At 48.8% G+C, this 12,904-nt stretch overlaps 5 protein-coding genes across 5 annotated transcripts; 3 read left to right on the top strand and 2 right to left on the bottom strand.

The window, feature by feature from the left end:
* The first annotated feature begins 141 nt into the window (after nt 1-141).
* pmp47 (putative peroxisomal membrane protein Pmp47) lies at nt 142-1,864 on the top strand. The gene is made up of 3 exons (XM_022549902.1): nt 142-506; nt 574-1,307; nt 1,369-1,864. The coding sequence occupies exons 1-3, from the start codon at nt 382-384 to the stop codon at nt 1,482-1,484; spliced, it is 975 nt and encodes a 324-aa protein (XP_022396371.1). The 5' UTR covers nt 142-381; the 3' UTR covers nt 1,485-1,864.
* An 834-nt stretch (nt 1,865-2,698) lies between these two features.
* On the top strand, nt 2,699-5,095 carry ASPGLDRAFT_70006 (WD repeat protein; the record flags this gene model as incomplete). Its single annotated transcript, XM_022549428.1, has 1 exon — nt 2,699-5,095. The coding sequence occupies one exon, from the start codon at nt 2,699-2,701 to the stop codon at nt 5,093-5,095; it is 2,397 nt and encodes a 798-aa protein (XP_022396370.1).
* A 1,370-nt stretch (nt 5,096-6,465) lies between these two features.
* Nucleotides 6,466-7,862, top strand: ASPGLDRAFT_956064 (WW domain-containing protein). The gene is made up of 3 exons (XM_022550579.1): nt 6,466-6,509; nt 6,575-6,753; nt 6,833-7,862. The coding sequence occupies exons 2-3, from the start codon at nt 6,668-6,670 to the stop codon at nt 7,635-7,637; spliced, it is 891 nt and encodes a 296-aa protein (XP_022396369.1). The 5' UTR covers nt 6,466-6,509; nt 6,575-6,667; the 3' UTR covers nt 7,638-7,862.
* A 143-nt stretch (nt 7,863-8,005) lies between these two features.
* On the bottom strand, nt 8,006-8,875 carry ASPGLDRAFT_89227 (uncharacterized protein; the record flags this gene model as incomplete). The annotated part of the gene is made up of 3 exons (XM_022550462.1): nt 8,006-8,163; nt 8,222-8,314; nt 8,386-8,875. Coding segments are annotated over 3 exons (741 nt in total), but the record flags the coding sequence as incomplete, so codon positions are not given.
* A 200-nt stretch (nt 8,876-9,075) lies between these two features.
* Nucleotides 9,076-11,892, bottom strand: ASPGLDRAFT_52480 (putative AMP-binding enzyme). Its single transcript, XM_022547764.1, has 5 exons — nt 11,712-11,892; nt 11,451-11,661; nt 11,123-11,378; nt 9,420-11,010; nt 9,076-9,359 (listed from the first exon to the last, which is right to left on the bottom strand). The coding sequence occupies exons 2-5, from the start codon at nt 11,619-11,621 to the stop codon at nt 9,254-9,256; spliced, it is 2,124 nt and encodes a 707-aa protein (XP_022396367.1). The 5' UTR covers nt 11,622-11,661; nt 11,712-11,892; the 3' UTR covers nt 9,076-9,253.
* Between the last annotated feature and the right edge of the window lie 1,012 nt (nt 11,893-12,904).

The following is a 12,904-nucleotide window of genomic DNA, read 5'->3' as shown; positions in this document are numbered from 1 at the left end:
TCCATTGTAATCAAATTAGACGCTAGGTGCTATTTCAACGTTGACTCCCTTCTTTCGGAAAGGGGAGGGGCTAAAAGGAAATAAAATACCGAGGCACAGTTGCTCGGCAAAACGTCTTGAAGGCCATCATTCGTCCCCCGTTTCGAACCGAATGATTACCGCGTCCTGGTCACTCATAACAGCCCTCTCTACCTCTCTCCTGCATTTCCTCTTTAACCCCTGTCTGGTCGTCTCTAGACGATTGATTCAAAATATTGCCACTTGAGTTCAGATTAAATCCATCCCTCTCCCCGGCTATATAACTACACGCCTATTCCAGAAATACGCCGACTCCGCTATCATCTCCCCATACTAACCACATCGGACTATTCCGTCGCCGTCATGTCTCAGTCAACTATCGAACAGCAGAAGAAGGTGGCGGCGGCTTCTGCTGCCGCCCAGCAAAGTGACAACATAGCACATGCATTGTCTGGGGCTGGAGGCGGGGTCCTTTCCATGGCTTTAACGTGCGTCGCAGCAATTGTCTCCCTCTCCTTCCTGCCAGTAAACGCGCAAACCATTGACAATCTGCAGTTACCCCCTGATTACCCTTTCGACGAGAGCGCAAGTCGAATCGAAGCGTGCCCATTCTACCACCCTTGATGCCGTCCGTCGAATTGTGCAGCGAGAAGGGTTCTCGGGTCTATACGCGGGCCTGGAGTCTGCACTGTTCGGAATTAGTGTCACCAATTTTGTATACTACTACTGGTATGAGTGGACACGGGCCGCGTTTGAGAAGGCCGCTATCAAGGCTGGCCGGGCTTCGAAAAAGCTCACGACCTTCGAGTCAATGGTTGCTGGTGCTATCGCTGGCAGTGCAACAGTCATGATTACCAACCCAATCTGGGTCATAAACACTCGGATGACGGCCCGCAAGTCCGATTCCGACGAGCAGAGCCTGCCCGGGACGCCCCCCAAGAAAGCACGACCGTCAACTATCAGTACCCTGATGGAGCTTCTTCGTGAAGAGGGCCCCAAAGCCCTTTTCGCTGGCGTTCTTCCGGCGCTCGTGTTGGTTATCAATCCCATCCTCCAGTACACAATCTTCGAGCAATTGAAGAATGTCTTGGAGCGCCGAAGACGTGTGACTCCGAAAGATGCGTTTTATCTCGGTGCTCTAGGCAAAATCCTAGCCACTTCGATTACGTATCCTTATATCACAATCAAGAGTCGGATGCATGTCGCTAGCAAAGACGGCCCCAAGGAGAGTCTGAATGGAAGTTTGAAGAGAATCATCAAGGAGGAAGGCTACGTGGGTCTGTATAAAGGTAAATCGAGTCTCGCGCGATGAATTTGGTGTATGCATCTTAGGCTGACAACACCGCACAGGCATTGGACCAAAGGTGACCCAAAGTGCAATCACTGCAGCATTCTTGTTTGCATTCAAGGATGTTATCTATGGCATGACAGTGGCCGCTCGGAGGAGACAGGCGGTCTCGAAATAAAAAGAGAATAAACCACCGAGCACGATCATAAGTGGGGGATTTCGAAAATGATACCCATGTTGTAAATATGTAGAGGGCTCCCTTCCCTGTGTTTGGATGTTGCTGTCTTTGGGTATATCATATCTCTGTCTCTCTCCTTTCCCCCTCATCAGTCTGTGTTGGCTGGGCTGTTTACAGCATGCTTTATTAATTCGATGGCATTTTTTGCTGTATGGGAACATTACCAAAGGATAATTTTCCCCTGTAAGTTTCATTAGTGTATGATAATTCTGGAGAAGAAGAGTTTATTATGCTTCTCAACTGTTTTGCATCATGGGCTACTGGTCAATTACTGTATATCTTGAGCTTATGAGTGTGTCTATATTCTATATCAAATGCAAAATGTATGTGAAATAGAGCTCTACATAATCCAATAACCTTATACAGTCCTTTGTAATTGATACCCCACCCTCATTGGTAGATCTGACCGCTTACCATTTTTAGAGATATTCGCGGTTCCGCGTAGACGCGTTGATTGAGATGTTGACCTCAACTTTTGACTTTCCATACTCTACAGAGTACTCTGTATTGTCCTGATTTTCCATATTTTCATGACTTTGATGATAATACTACTTCCTCTCACTAATAAATGTGAGTTTAAACAACCAATCTTCAATTAACATCATGTTGACCTGTGGTTTCCTTTTGAGCAGATCTTCACCTCAATACTTGAACGATTCAATTTATTGGGCCTCCCAGTGACATAATGATTATCGAGCCTTTGCCCAAGAAGATGCGACACTGAATGCTTCTAGGAAAAGTATCATAATGGGATGTTGATTTGCTCTCCCATGGAGTTGGGAAATATCTGCTATTCATTCATACCAACCAAGCATCCTGTTCCTTCTTGACAAATCTTTAAAGCCCAAGAAAGTCATTTGTTGTAGCAACTTCAACTTATAAAAGGTCAGTGCTGCACTACACTACAGGCTATCTCTTGGTAAGTATATATCACTCTGGGTTCTGGTAGGGACAAGGGTGGGGAAGAAGGGACACCCCCCCGCCCCCCCAAAAAAAGAGAAAAAAAAAAAAAGAACCGAGAAAGCTCAGCTAATATGACAAAGAATTTTTGCCAGGCTAGGGAGCATTGAAGACTCATAATGCCCAAGTACTTGTCCGACAAAGAGAATAAAGAAGGGTTGACCCAAGAAGCTCAGCTCTTACTATCACAATTCATGAGAAGTTCGTACGCTAAACACCGGCCGGCGTACGCAAAAAATTCCAAGCTTATGTTGCCCAATAGAAATTCAGCGCCGACACCAGCAGCACGACGTTCTGGCCGACAGAGAACCGGGCCCATCAATTATTACGAGAGAATAAACCTTTTCGCCGAGCAGGATTCAGACGACAATGCGAGCGAGCGATCGCACAAATCCTCGATGGCATACCGACCACGGGGAAGCTATTCGTCATCCCCGTTGGATTCAAGACCGGAGCCGCCCCGGTCTTTTCAGATCAATGATCTCCGGCCCCGGCCCCGGCCGGATAATCCTTCATCTTGCAGGACTTCTCGCAATCCAAGAACTTTAAACGGGCTCTTACATGGTCGTGAATTGGGCAATACCAGCCGACAGTTACAAGTTGATTTTGCCCAAGATCTGAAACCTTCCAAGCACTGGCAAGGCGCCTCCAATGACGTTATTGTTCTGGCTTGGTCGCCGGATGGAACCAGTTTCGCAGCCGGCGCTACTGCGCAGAGTGATGAACAAAACATGGAATACAATAAGGGTAACAATCTTGTTTTGGGGGACCTTACAAGAAACTGTATGAAGGAACTACCGGACCACTGGGTAAAATGTCCTTGGAGGCGAGCGGTGTCCGGCCAAAATCAGACAGATACACGTCTATTCATGAGTGTCACTGCCATGCAATGGTTTGATGATATACTCTTTACATCAAGCTATGATAACACTGTGAAATTGTGGGATGTCAGCAGTCATGCCAATGCTGGTTGTGTTGGCACACTCAGACATGATTCGAAAGTTGAGGTAATGGCGCGTTCGAATTTTGACGAACAGGTACTGGCAATAGGTACGGATTCTATTGGACTATGGAACATCAAAGAGCGAAAGCATACCTCACTGGAATTCCAACAGCGACAGCGGAAGAAAGATATAGAATTTGTGCCAACCTCATTAGCATGGGGCACTATTCCAGCAACAAGGAACATCCTGCTTGCCGGGATGTCAGAGAAGGATGAGAAGGATGAAGGAGTTCCACAGAATGGGCTGCTTGCAGCTTGGCGCATGGATGAAGCATCGACGACCCCAATCCACCTTTCCCCAAATGCGCAAAATATCTTTGATATAAAATGGCATCCTTCATTGCCATTGTTCCTCACTGGGAGTGCTCCGACACCCTCGAGGGCTTCACTCGCTAGGTCAGTTGTTCGGTTATATGATCCTCTGAGGTCAAAGATGCACAAAATTGAACTCGACTGTCCTGCCCTGGATATTAACGATGTGACTTTTTGTCCGACGAATCCTTATTATGTAACTGCCAGTTGTACTGATGGTGTTACATACGTTTGGGATTACCGCAAGCCCGAGGATATTCTGCTCCAGCTTGGGCACGATGGCCCTTCTGAGCAGATAGATGAGAGTCTTCCCCGGGAGCGAGTGGATGTCGGCGTCAGGATGGCGCTATGGGGGGATGGTCCTGACCAGTTTTACAGTGGTGCCTCGGATGCCGTTCTAAAGAGGTGGGATATTCTTCGCTCCCAGGAGGATGTTCATGTTGATGATTTTGCGCGTTTCCCAGGCGCGGTTATGTGTGGTGCATTTTCAAGTGATAAAACCAACCTTCTGATAGGAGATTCTGCTGGGGGCCTTCATGTGCTATCATCAAGTCCATTTCAGGCCAGTGATGGGCAGAGTATGGTCTTTGAGACCTCGACCGAGGCTATAGACGACGGCGGGGACCAACAGGCAGGTTCTAACCCCGAGGCTGAAATGGCGAATAATATGTTGCTGGGTGGGGAGCTTGTTAGACATCCCATTTACGGCGTCGGAAAAGGGCCTCACTACAAAGGCCCATTTGCTAGCTGGGCGCGTCCTGACAGCACGCCTCGACATCTCATTGCTGAAACTCCTCTCAAGAAGGAAGTACTAGTTCATCAATTGGATGGTGCTCCGTTGAACGATCGGCGAGGGCTCGACGAACAGTCTCGAAAAGAAATTGCCTCTCGAATCCAAATCTCCCGGATACGCAACCAGCGGCGACAAGAAAACAAAAGAAAAAGGGATGGCTCTACTAGTTCCACCAAACCGATCTCTTCCAGCAGCAATAATTTCATCGACCTTTGCAGCAGTGAAGAAACAGATGATGAGGAGCCTCTTCCTCCACGTCCCATTGATAGGTCCAAGCGACGTGCCGGGAAAATTGGCGATCGAGTGATTATCAAGACCGAACCTGAGATAATAGACCTCACCTTGGAGTCCGATCCAGAGGAAAATGCAAACCCATTCATATTTGAAACACTGCCTGGAGAACTGGAAGAAGACATAGAGGACTTTTGGTGGCCAGCAAGCGGTACTATCGACCCGAATTTCCCCAAAGGCGAAGAAGATTAGTCACAAGCTGTGATTTAAGAACAAGAATGCCGTATGTGTGGGCTGTCGCTTCCTATGCGGATACCAGGGCCATTTCTCTTGCATGCGCCATTGAATTTACACCAGAAATTGGTTGATGGTTGTCCAATGAGACATGAGATCAACTGATGTATCATGCTGGCCTAACCACACAAGGAACTCATAAAATAAGCGAGAAAGCTCTATCATGACTTCATATTGTGATGCATATGATGATATGAACTGAGAATTGGGATGAGATGCACAAGGATACCCCCTGGCACGTGGAAATCCAACCCCTAACTCAAGGCTGGGGTAGAATCATGGAAGTATTGAGAAGAGATGAAAAGAAGATGAATTGAGAAAGAGGCTAGGAGTGATTCAGGTGATCTTGGGCCTATTTTGATGTGATGGATTTCTGGTGTATATAAATTTGCATCATACAGCCCTATAAAGACCTATTTAATCTTAGACATATTCCGGGTTGGCCTGCAGGCCACATACAACTACTTGTTACAGACCTTGCCGTACCAGTCTCACGTGATGGTACAAAGATGGAGCCAAAATCATTGGACAATATTGGTGATGGATATGCAAAGAGGAACAGGGATCAAAGTGATATTTGACTGACAAATCACGTGATCGGCATATCAGTGATATGCCTCCGCATAGCACTGATATGATTGGGATGGATATATAAGGACACTCATTCATGTACTTAGCTCAGTTCTTCGCGATTCTTACAGTCAATCAAGCATTGGTTACCTTTCTAGTTTAGACTCGTCAGCACTAAACCAACAACTGAGTATACGTACTCAGTTGGCCTTGTTTCTCTACTTCGTTACCTTATCGACCTTATTGCTACGGAGCCTGGCTGGGGCGATATACCAAGCAACGCATTCACTATAGAGCCTGGCTGGGGCGAGATACCACGGGATACGATACTACGGACCTTAGGGGTCATCGTCGAATATAAGGACCTGGAACGAAGGACACTTAAAATAAGTGCCCACAAACTGAGACTACTAACACTAGAACCCTAGGTTACGATACAAGAGAAGTAAGGTTGTGACAACGATATTGTAGAAAGTCCCCATAATGATCTGACAAACCATAGGACAACAGTCCCAAAGAGAGCGATATTTGTGCTATAAATAGTAACAAATAATGCATGGTATGTATGTACATATATGTATATGTGTGTACCCGGAGGATTATGTCCTATTTCTTACTTGGTGTCTCAACCGTAATCTGCAACCTTCCAGAACAATCTATCAATTCACAATAATTATCCAATACCCCCATACTTTTGTGGTTATCGTAGCTCCCCGGCTGTAGCCAGCCAATGATATCATGTGGCTGAGGCACCGCCACTGGTGTTTGCGTCCAGTGATGGGATTACGCTTATGGTTATATAGTTAGTTCTCTGTTCCGAATGACCAAAGTTATGCGTTCCTATCAGTTCTGATTTCTATCATCAAGACTGTCATCATCAAGGACTGATATATTCTACATCGAATTTGATCAATTTACACCAGTCCACTGCTTGAGCATACACTACAACGACGATTATCAATGTCGTTCGCTCCGCCTGCCGGTCCTCCGCCGCCTTCCGTCCCGGAGGGGTGGAAGCCCGAGTTCGATGACCGATATAAGCAATGGTAAGCTCCATATCCTCCTAACCCACGGCGCTCAAAGCCAAGCATGTCAAAAAGACAAGAGGTTAACCTGAACTACTAGGTACTTCGTAAACCTGCACACCGGCAAATCCCAATGGGAACGCCCAGAAGCCCCAGCCCAGAAGCAAGAGGAGTTGCATGAACCTCCCAGCGCCCCGCCACCATCATACGAGGAATCTGGCGCAGGGGACTCTGCAGCGGGTGCGAGTGACAAGAAAGGAGGTTTTGGCTCGAACAACCCCTACAACCAAGAAAAAGACAAGGAAGATGTGGTCGAGAGCGATGCAAAGCTAGCTGCGCGGTTACAAGCTGAAGAGAACGCTCGATCTGGGACGCAAAGCCCAGCAGTACAGCCGGGTGCCGCTTCTGATTATTACAGCGATGGCTCGCATGCGCAATCGCCAGGTCCTTCGTCAGCGCAGAACCTGGCGCCTCAGGATACAGGTCGGGGAAATAGAACGCGCAGCAGGAGTTTCTTGAGCAAGTTGATGGGGAAGGCTAAGCCGAGCAGTGGGGGCAGTAGTAGTCCCTTTGGAGCCGGAGGGTACAGCAGACCACCCCCGCCGCCGCCGCAGTCATATGGGTACCCGTCAAGTGGTTATTATGGAGGTTATGCGCAACCACAGGCAGGGTATGGTTATTCCCAATACCCGATGCAGGGTGGGTATGCGCAGCCTCAGCGACGACAAGGTGGCATGGGAAATGCAGGTGCGGCAGCGTTAGGTGTTGGTGGTGGGTTGCTTGGTGGCGCTTTGCTGGCGGAAGCATTCGATGGGGATGACAATACTTATATTGAAAACAACTATGGTGGTGATGATGGAGATTATGGCGGCGGCGGCGATGATTTCGGTGGTGGTGACTTCTAGTGGCCGCACTTGGTCGTGGTTGATACGTTTGACGATTATACGCTTCCTTCATGTTTGATATGTTATCCCCGGTCTTTATGGATTTCAAGTATAGTATTGTTAATTTTGGGAGGGTGCAACATGGGTTGGTTTGAATGTTTATCATCCTGTATTTCAGAGCTTCAGTCTTCGCTTTAAAACAGCCATGACTTGCAATTTGAGGATCATGCATCAGATTTTATATATGAACACACTGTAGAATTATTAGACCTGAACCCTTAATCAAAGGATCCCTGTAAGGAACAACCATCGCATCATCCCCTTCTGCGCGCAACACCGCTCTCTCTACCAGTCGCTGCACCCTGAGCAGCAGCCTCTGCACCAGCCATTGGCCCCGGTGCTGTTCCGGCCATCCATCCGGCAAGATCAAAGTTTCCCGGACCACCACCACCACCACCACCACCACCAGACATGGCACTCCGAGCACCGCCAGTGATGGGAGAAGAGCGGGAGTGCTTTTCGAATTCGGCGCGCATTTCGGGGTCCACTAGAAAGAACCATGTTAGCCTCAGTCCACTGAAAACGAGCAAAGAAAGCCAGCATACTGTTCTCCATAAGCTTGGGCATTCCAAACATAAAACCCAGCGCCACCAGCGCAAGCAGAATCATCGGGTTCTTGACCAACGACAACGGCGAGACTAGACAATACCCAGTTAGCACACAACATCCCATGCCAAATTATCACACATAGATTCAGATGGCAACTTACAGCTCGACCTCTGCTCATAAAACCCCCTCTTGGCCAACAACTTCGTCTCCACCGTCACATCCTTTCTCGCAGCAGCATCGACAGCATTGAACTTCTCTGCGCCGCGATTATCCCAAGGATTACCCCGGAACGTCTCCCACACGCCCATCACCTTACCATCAGCCGCGACGTCGACGCGATACGGAGCGAACACGTATTCCGCGGAGCGGATGTCGAGCAGGTACGACGCGGGCTGGGCGGGAGTCGACGGCTGGAGATTGCGGAAGACGAAGGTTGCGGAGCGGGTGAGGGGTGCAGTCAGGAGGGCATTGCGGGTTGCTTGGTCTTGGGAGGAGGAGGGGAGGGAGGTGAGGGTTGCGTGTGTGCCTGCTGGGAGGACGTTGGGATTTGGGAGAAGGTTGGACGGTGGGATGGTGATTGTTAGGGACGAGCAGATAGCTGTCGTGGCGAGGAGGAGGATGGAGGGTATAGATGTTATTGAGAAATGCATTGTGTCAAGCGGAATAGAGAAATAAAAAAGGAAGATAATTGTGGTAGGTTGGCACAATATGGCCAGTTGTTGATTGAAGCTCGGAGATGTGAAGTCGATGAATTCCGGCGCCAAGCATCACCGCTTTAGCTGCAGTACATAGTTGGCTACATATATCTGCATTGCAGGTAACACTTATTGTTGATTCCATTGAATTTTATGATGCTCAATTGATTTATTACTTGTCATACGCACATTGAAAACTAAATCATGGTGTCGCGTATGATAAAGAGAAGATCAAGGTATATACAGCTTCTCATTTACAAACCACCTGCTGGGATATATGACAATCTATACAGTAAACAAGAAGGGGTAAGACAAGAAAGAAAGCAAAATGATCTAAAGCTTGGGCTTGGGGGCGGATTGCTCCTCGAGAGCTTGAGCGTAGAGCTCATCCAAGACATGACGATACTTCTTAACCGTGGGAGGGCGCTTGAGCTTGAGACTGGGGGGAAAGTTAGCAATGTCGAACAATAGAAGAAAGGGATGTCAAGTCATAACTTACGTTGGTGTAAGCAAGTCATTCTCAATTGTGAACGGGTCAAGCATCAGTCTGCAGTTCTTGATTCTCTCATAGCCGGCCAATTTGTGCTTCCTGGCAACCTTCTCAAAATCCCTCAGCACAGCCCGACGGATCTTGTCGTCGTCCAAGACCGATCGGATGGCATCGAGGTCGGTGGCACTGATGGTGCGACCCAGAACCTTGCTGGCATACGCCGCAAACGCATCGGGCTGGACACCGAAGATACCCACCAAGAAGGTCTGAACGCTGTCACCGTGGATATAACCCTGGGCAAAATAGCCAAGTTCGGACAGGTAAACACCCTCCAAGCGTTCGGGAGAAATGTACTCTCCTTGAGCCAGCTTGAGGACGTTCTTCCGGCGGTCGATGATGATGAAGCGGCCCATCTCGTCCACGGTGCAGACATCACCGGTGCGGAACCATCCGTCTTCAGTCACGGCCTTGCTCGTCTCCTCTGGGTTCTTGAAATATTCCCTGAACTGGGTGGGGCCACGGAGAAGCAACTCACCCCGTGGGTAGGGCTTGTCATCAACCGAATACTCCATGTCGGGCAGCGAAGCCAGACATGCTTCCGCCGAGGGGGCCAAGCGGCCGCAGTTACCAGCAGTAAGATCTTGAGCGGACTGCGCTGTCGACACGGCATAAGTTTCGGTCAAGCCATAACCCTGGATAAGGTCTATTCCCAGGACAACTCGGAGGAAGTTGTGCAACGACGGGTCGAGTGGCGCGGAGCCAGAAACCATGAACTTGGCCCGGTCCAGACCCATCGCTGCCGCAACCTTCTTAGCCCAGATTCGATCGTACAGGGCGTGCTTCGCCGTAGCCTGGTTAGGGTCAGGGTTCTTCAGGTTCGCCATCTTCGTCGAGACGATGTGTCTCGACATGGCACCCTTGACGCCCGGCTGCTCGACGGTCGAGGCGCGGATGACATTTCCAAAACGACTGTACAAGCGAGGGACAGACATGAAGCCGGTTGGCCTCAAGAGCTTCAGATCATCGACCAATTCCACGATATTTCCGTGGAAGTACCCAATTCGACCACCGGCCCAGAAGGACGCATGTTCGGTCAAACGAGCATAGATATGGGCCAACGGAAGATACGACAAAACCGTGTCGCCTGGTTTCTGTTCAGACATGACGAGCGCACTCGCTGTGGCCGCAACAGCATTCTCATGCGTCAAGACCACACCCTTCGGAGGGCCAGTGGTACCCGAGGTGTAGTTGATGGTGACAGTGTCCGACGAAGATGGTGGGCTGTAGGGACGGTTTAACGAGGCACCGAGCTCTTCGACCTGATTAATCGTGTAAATGGCGACATCCTGTCCCGCAGCAACCGACTCCAACAGTGCACGTTTGGAATGACCCGCCTGTTCACCAGAGTCCAGAGGATCCAAGCTGACGATGATCTTCAGGTTTGGCAACGACGGCTTGAGCTTGAGCAGCGTAGGAATATGCGGCAAGGAGGTCACAACACAGTTCAGCTCGGCGTGGTTGATGATATACTCCGTGGCGTCCGAGGCCAAGACATCATAGATCGAAACGGAATACAGGCCCTGAGACATACATGCCAAGTCTATTGAAAAAGAAGAAAATAAAATCAGTCATGAACTCAGGCGAAAACGCGCGCGTAACGGATTTGACCGTCGCGAAATTGACCAGAGTAATGATCCCGGCTGCATACGCACCTGTGATTTGCCATTCCGGCCGGTTCTGACACCAAAGACCAACACCGTACGGGCCCGAACGGTTACAGCCGTGTTTATTGTGTAACTCAGCCAAACCGGCGCCAAAAGCGGCCCGGCGCTTCTGGACGGTCTGGTAGTCGATCCATTGATAGTTTCCGAACTTCTTAGTGACCGGGTTGTATGGACGCCACCCAAGACAGTGAGCCTTCGGCTGGCGATTCGCAGTCGATTCGAACATATCATGAGCCGTGGAAATCTGAGAAGACACGATGCTTTAGTATCAGCGCTGACTTGCGCCTACTTAAGAAGACGCGAATTGACGACATACCTGGGGATCCAAGGTCTTCAGCAAGGCCTTTTGCGTGTTCCAAGCACGGTAGACCTTACTCCGGCCCGGCTGCTCGGAGCCAGACACAGCAACGGAATAGGGAGTCCCCTTGGGAGGTTCCTCTCTCAACTCTGCCGCGCGAGCAGCATGGATGGGCTGCGACGAGAACATGACGGTGTGGTGGTTTTTGCGATACGTGTGTTTGACAGGTCTGGAATCTTTAGCATTGAAGTAGGAGAGGGAAATATGGGGTTTACATACCAGAGGGGATGGTATTAATATTAAAAGGAGAACGGAAAGTCGAATATATGTCCTCCGTACTAAACTGACGTTTATGGTTTGTACAAAGGAAGAGCAACACTCCGAGCACCGCTGTGTAATATGTGCTAAGTATAAGGGAGGAGGTTAATGGAGGCCCTCTTAAGGAACTGGAGAAGAAAAAACAAGAGAAAAAGGGAGAGAAAAGAGAACAAGAAAAAGAATCTGTACAGAGTAGTTAATTGCTCCGGGAATGCCTCTCTCTCGGGCGGTGGAGTCGATGATTGGCTAGCCACTAAATAGATAGTCCAATGAACCTCGGCATTTTGCATAGCAGTAGGAGTACACTCCGTACATGACTAGTAGTACAAGTATAAGAATTGCATTGGTTAGTTGGCAGAGTGAAGAATCAGCTCGCCCATACTACCAGTCCTTTATTCAATTACACTACAGCTATAACAAATGTAGAATAATTCTATACGGAGTACTCTGTATGTACTCCGTACTCCTATCCTGTGATATCAAAACGGTCCCCGGATCGGAAGGACCGAGGCTTGCCTTTTGGGTAATTGAAGCGGAGGCTCTGATTGGCCCTTGCGCTCCCAGTGCATAAAAGGGTTTTGTGTCTGCCATAATTTATGCAGAATTTTGCATGGGCATCGTCCTGTAATATAAAAAGAAAGGGAGAGAGGAATTCTACGTCATTACCATCAAATATAACCGAACAGGTCACATGCTGTTTGTCTCAGAACCAAAAGCTACGGAGTCTCCGACCATGCAGAATATCCTGTTGAAGTCCGTGGCCATCCATACTATCCCTGTACATTTGATGTACTCTGTACAGCCTCCACGGTCCATTCTCCGCATCAGCCGGGGCGGGGCATGGAGTAACAGACTCATGTGAAGCGGCCACCACATGGAATCCATGTTGACTTCCCGAAAAACCAATAATCTTCCTCTTTTCTCTTTTACTATTCTCTCTGTTTCTTCTCTGAGCCGCTGTTTTACCTCTCTCATAGACCTGTCCTATCCTGATACTGCGTGCTTCTTTGGCCAACTACCCCAGAATTGAGATATCATCATGTTCAAGTATTATCTAGCAACTTTGAATGTGGATGCTTCGGAAGAGGGTACTTGACTGTCTTAGGAGTTAAGGTCCTTCTCAGTGCGAATTATATTAATGTTGAATGCATGGA

This window comes from Aspergillus glaucus (genome assembly GCF_001890805.1).
Source record: "Aspergillus glaucus CBS 516.65 unplaced genomic scaffold ASPGLscaffold_29, whole genome shotgun sequence".
Lineage (NCBI taxonomy): Eukaryota > Fungi > Ascomycota > Eurotiomycetes > Eurotiales > Aspergillaceae > Aspergillus > Aspergillus glaucus.
Note: the sequence above shows the minus strand (reverse complement) of the source record. Positions and strands in the feature narration are given on the sequence as shown.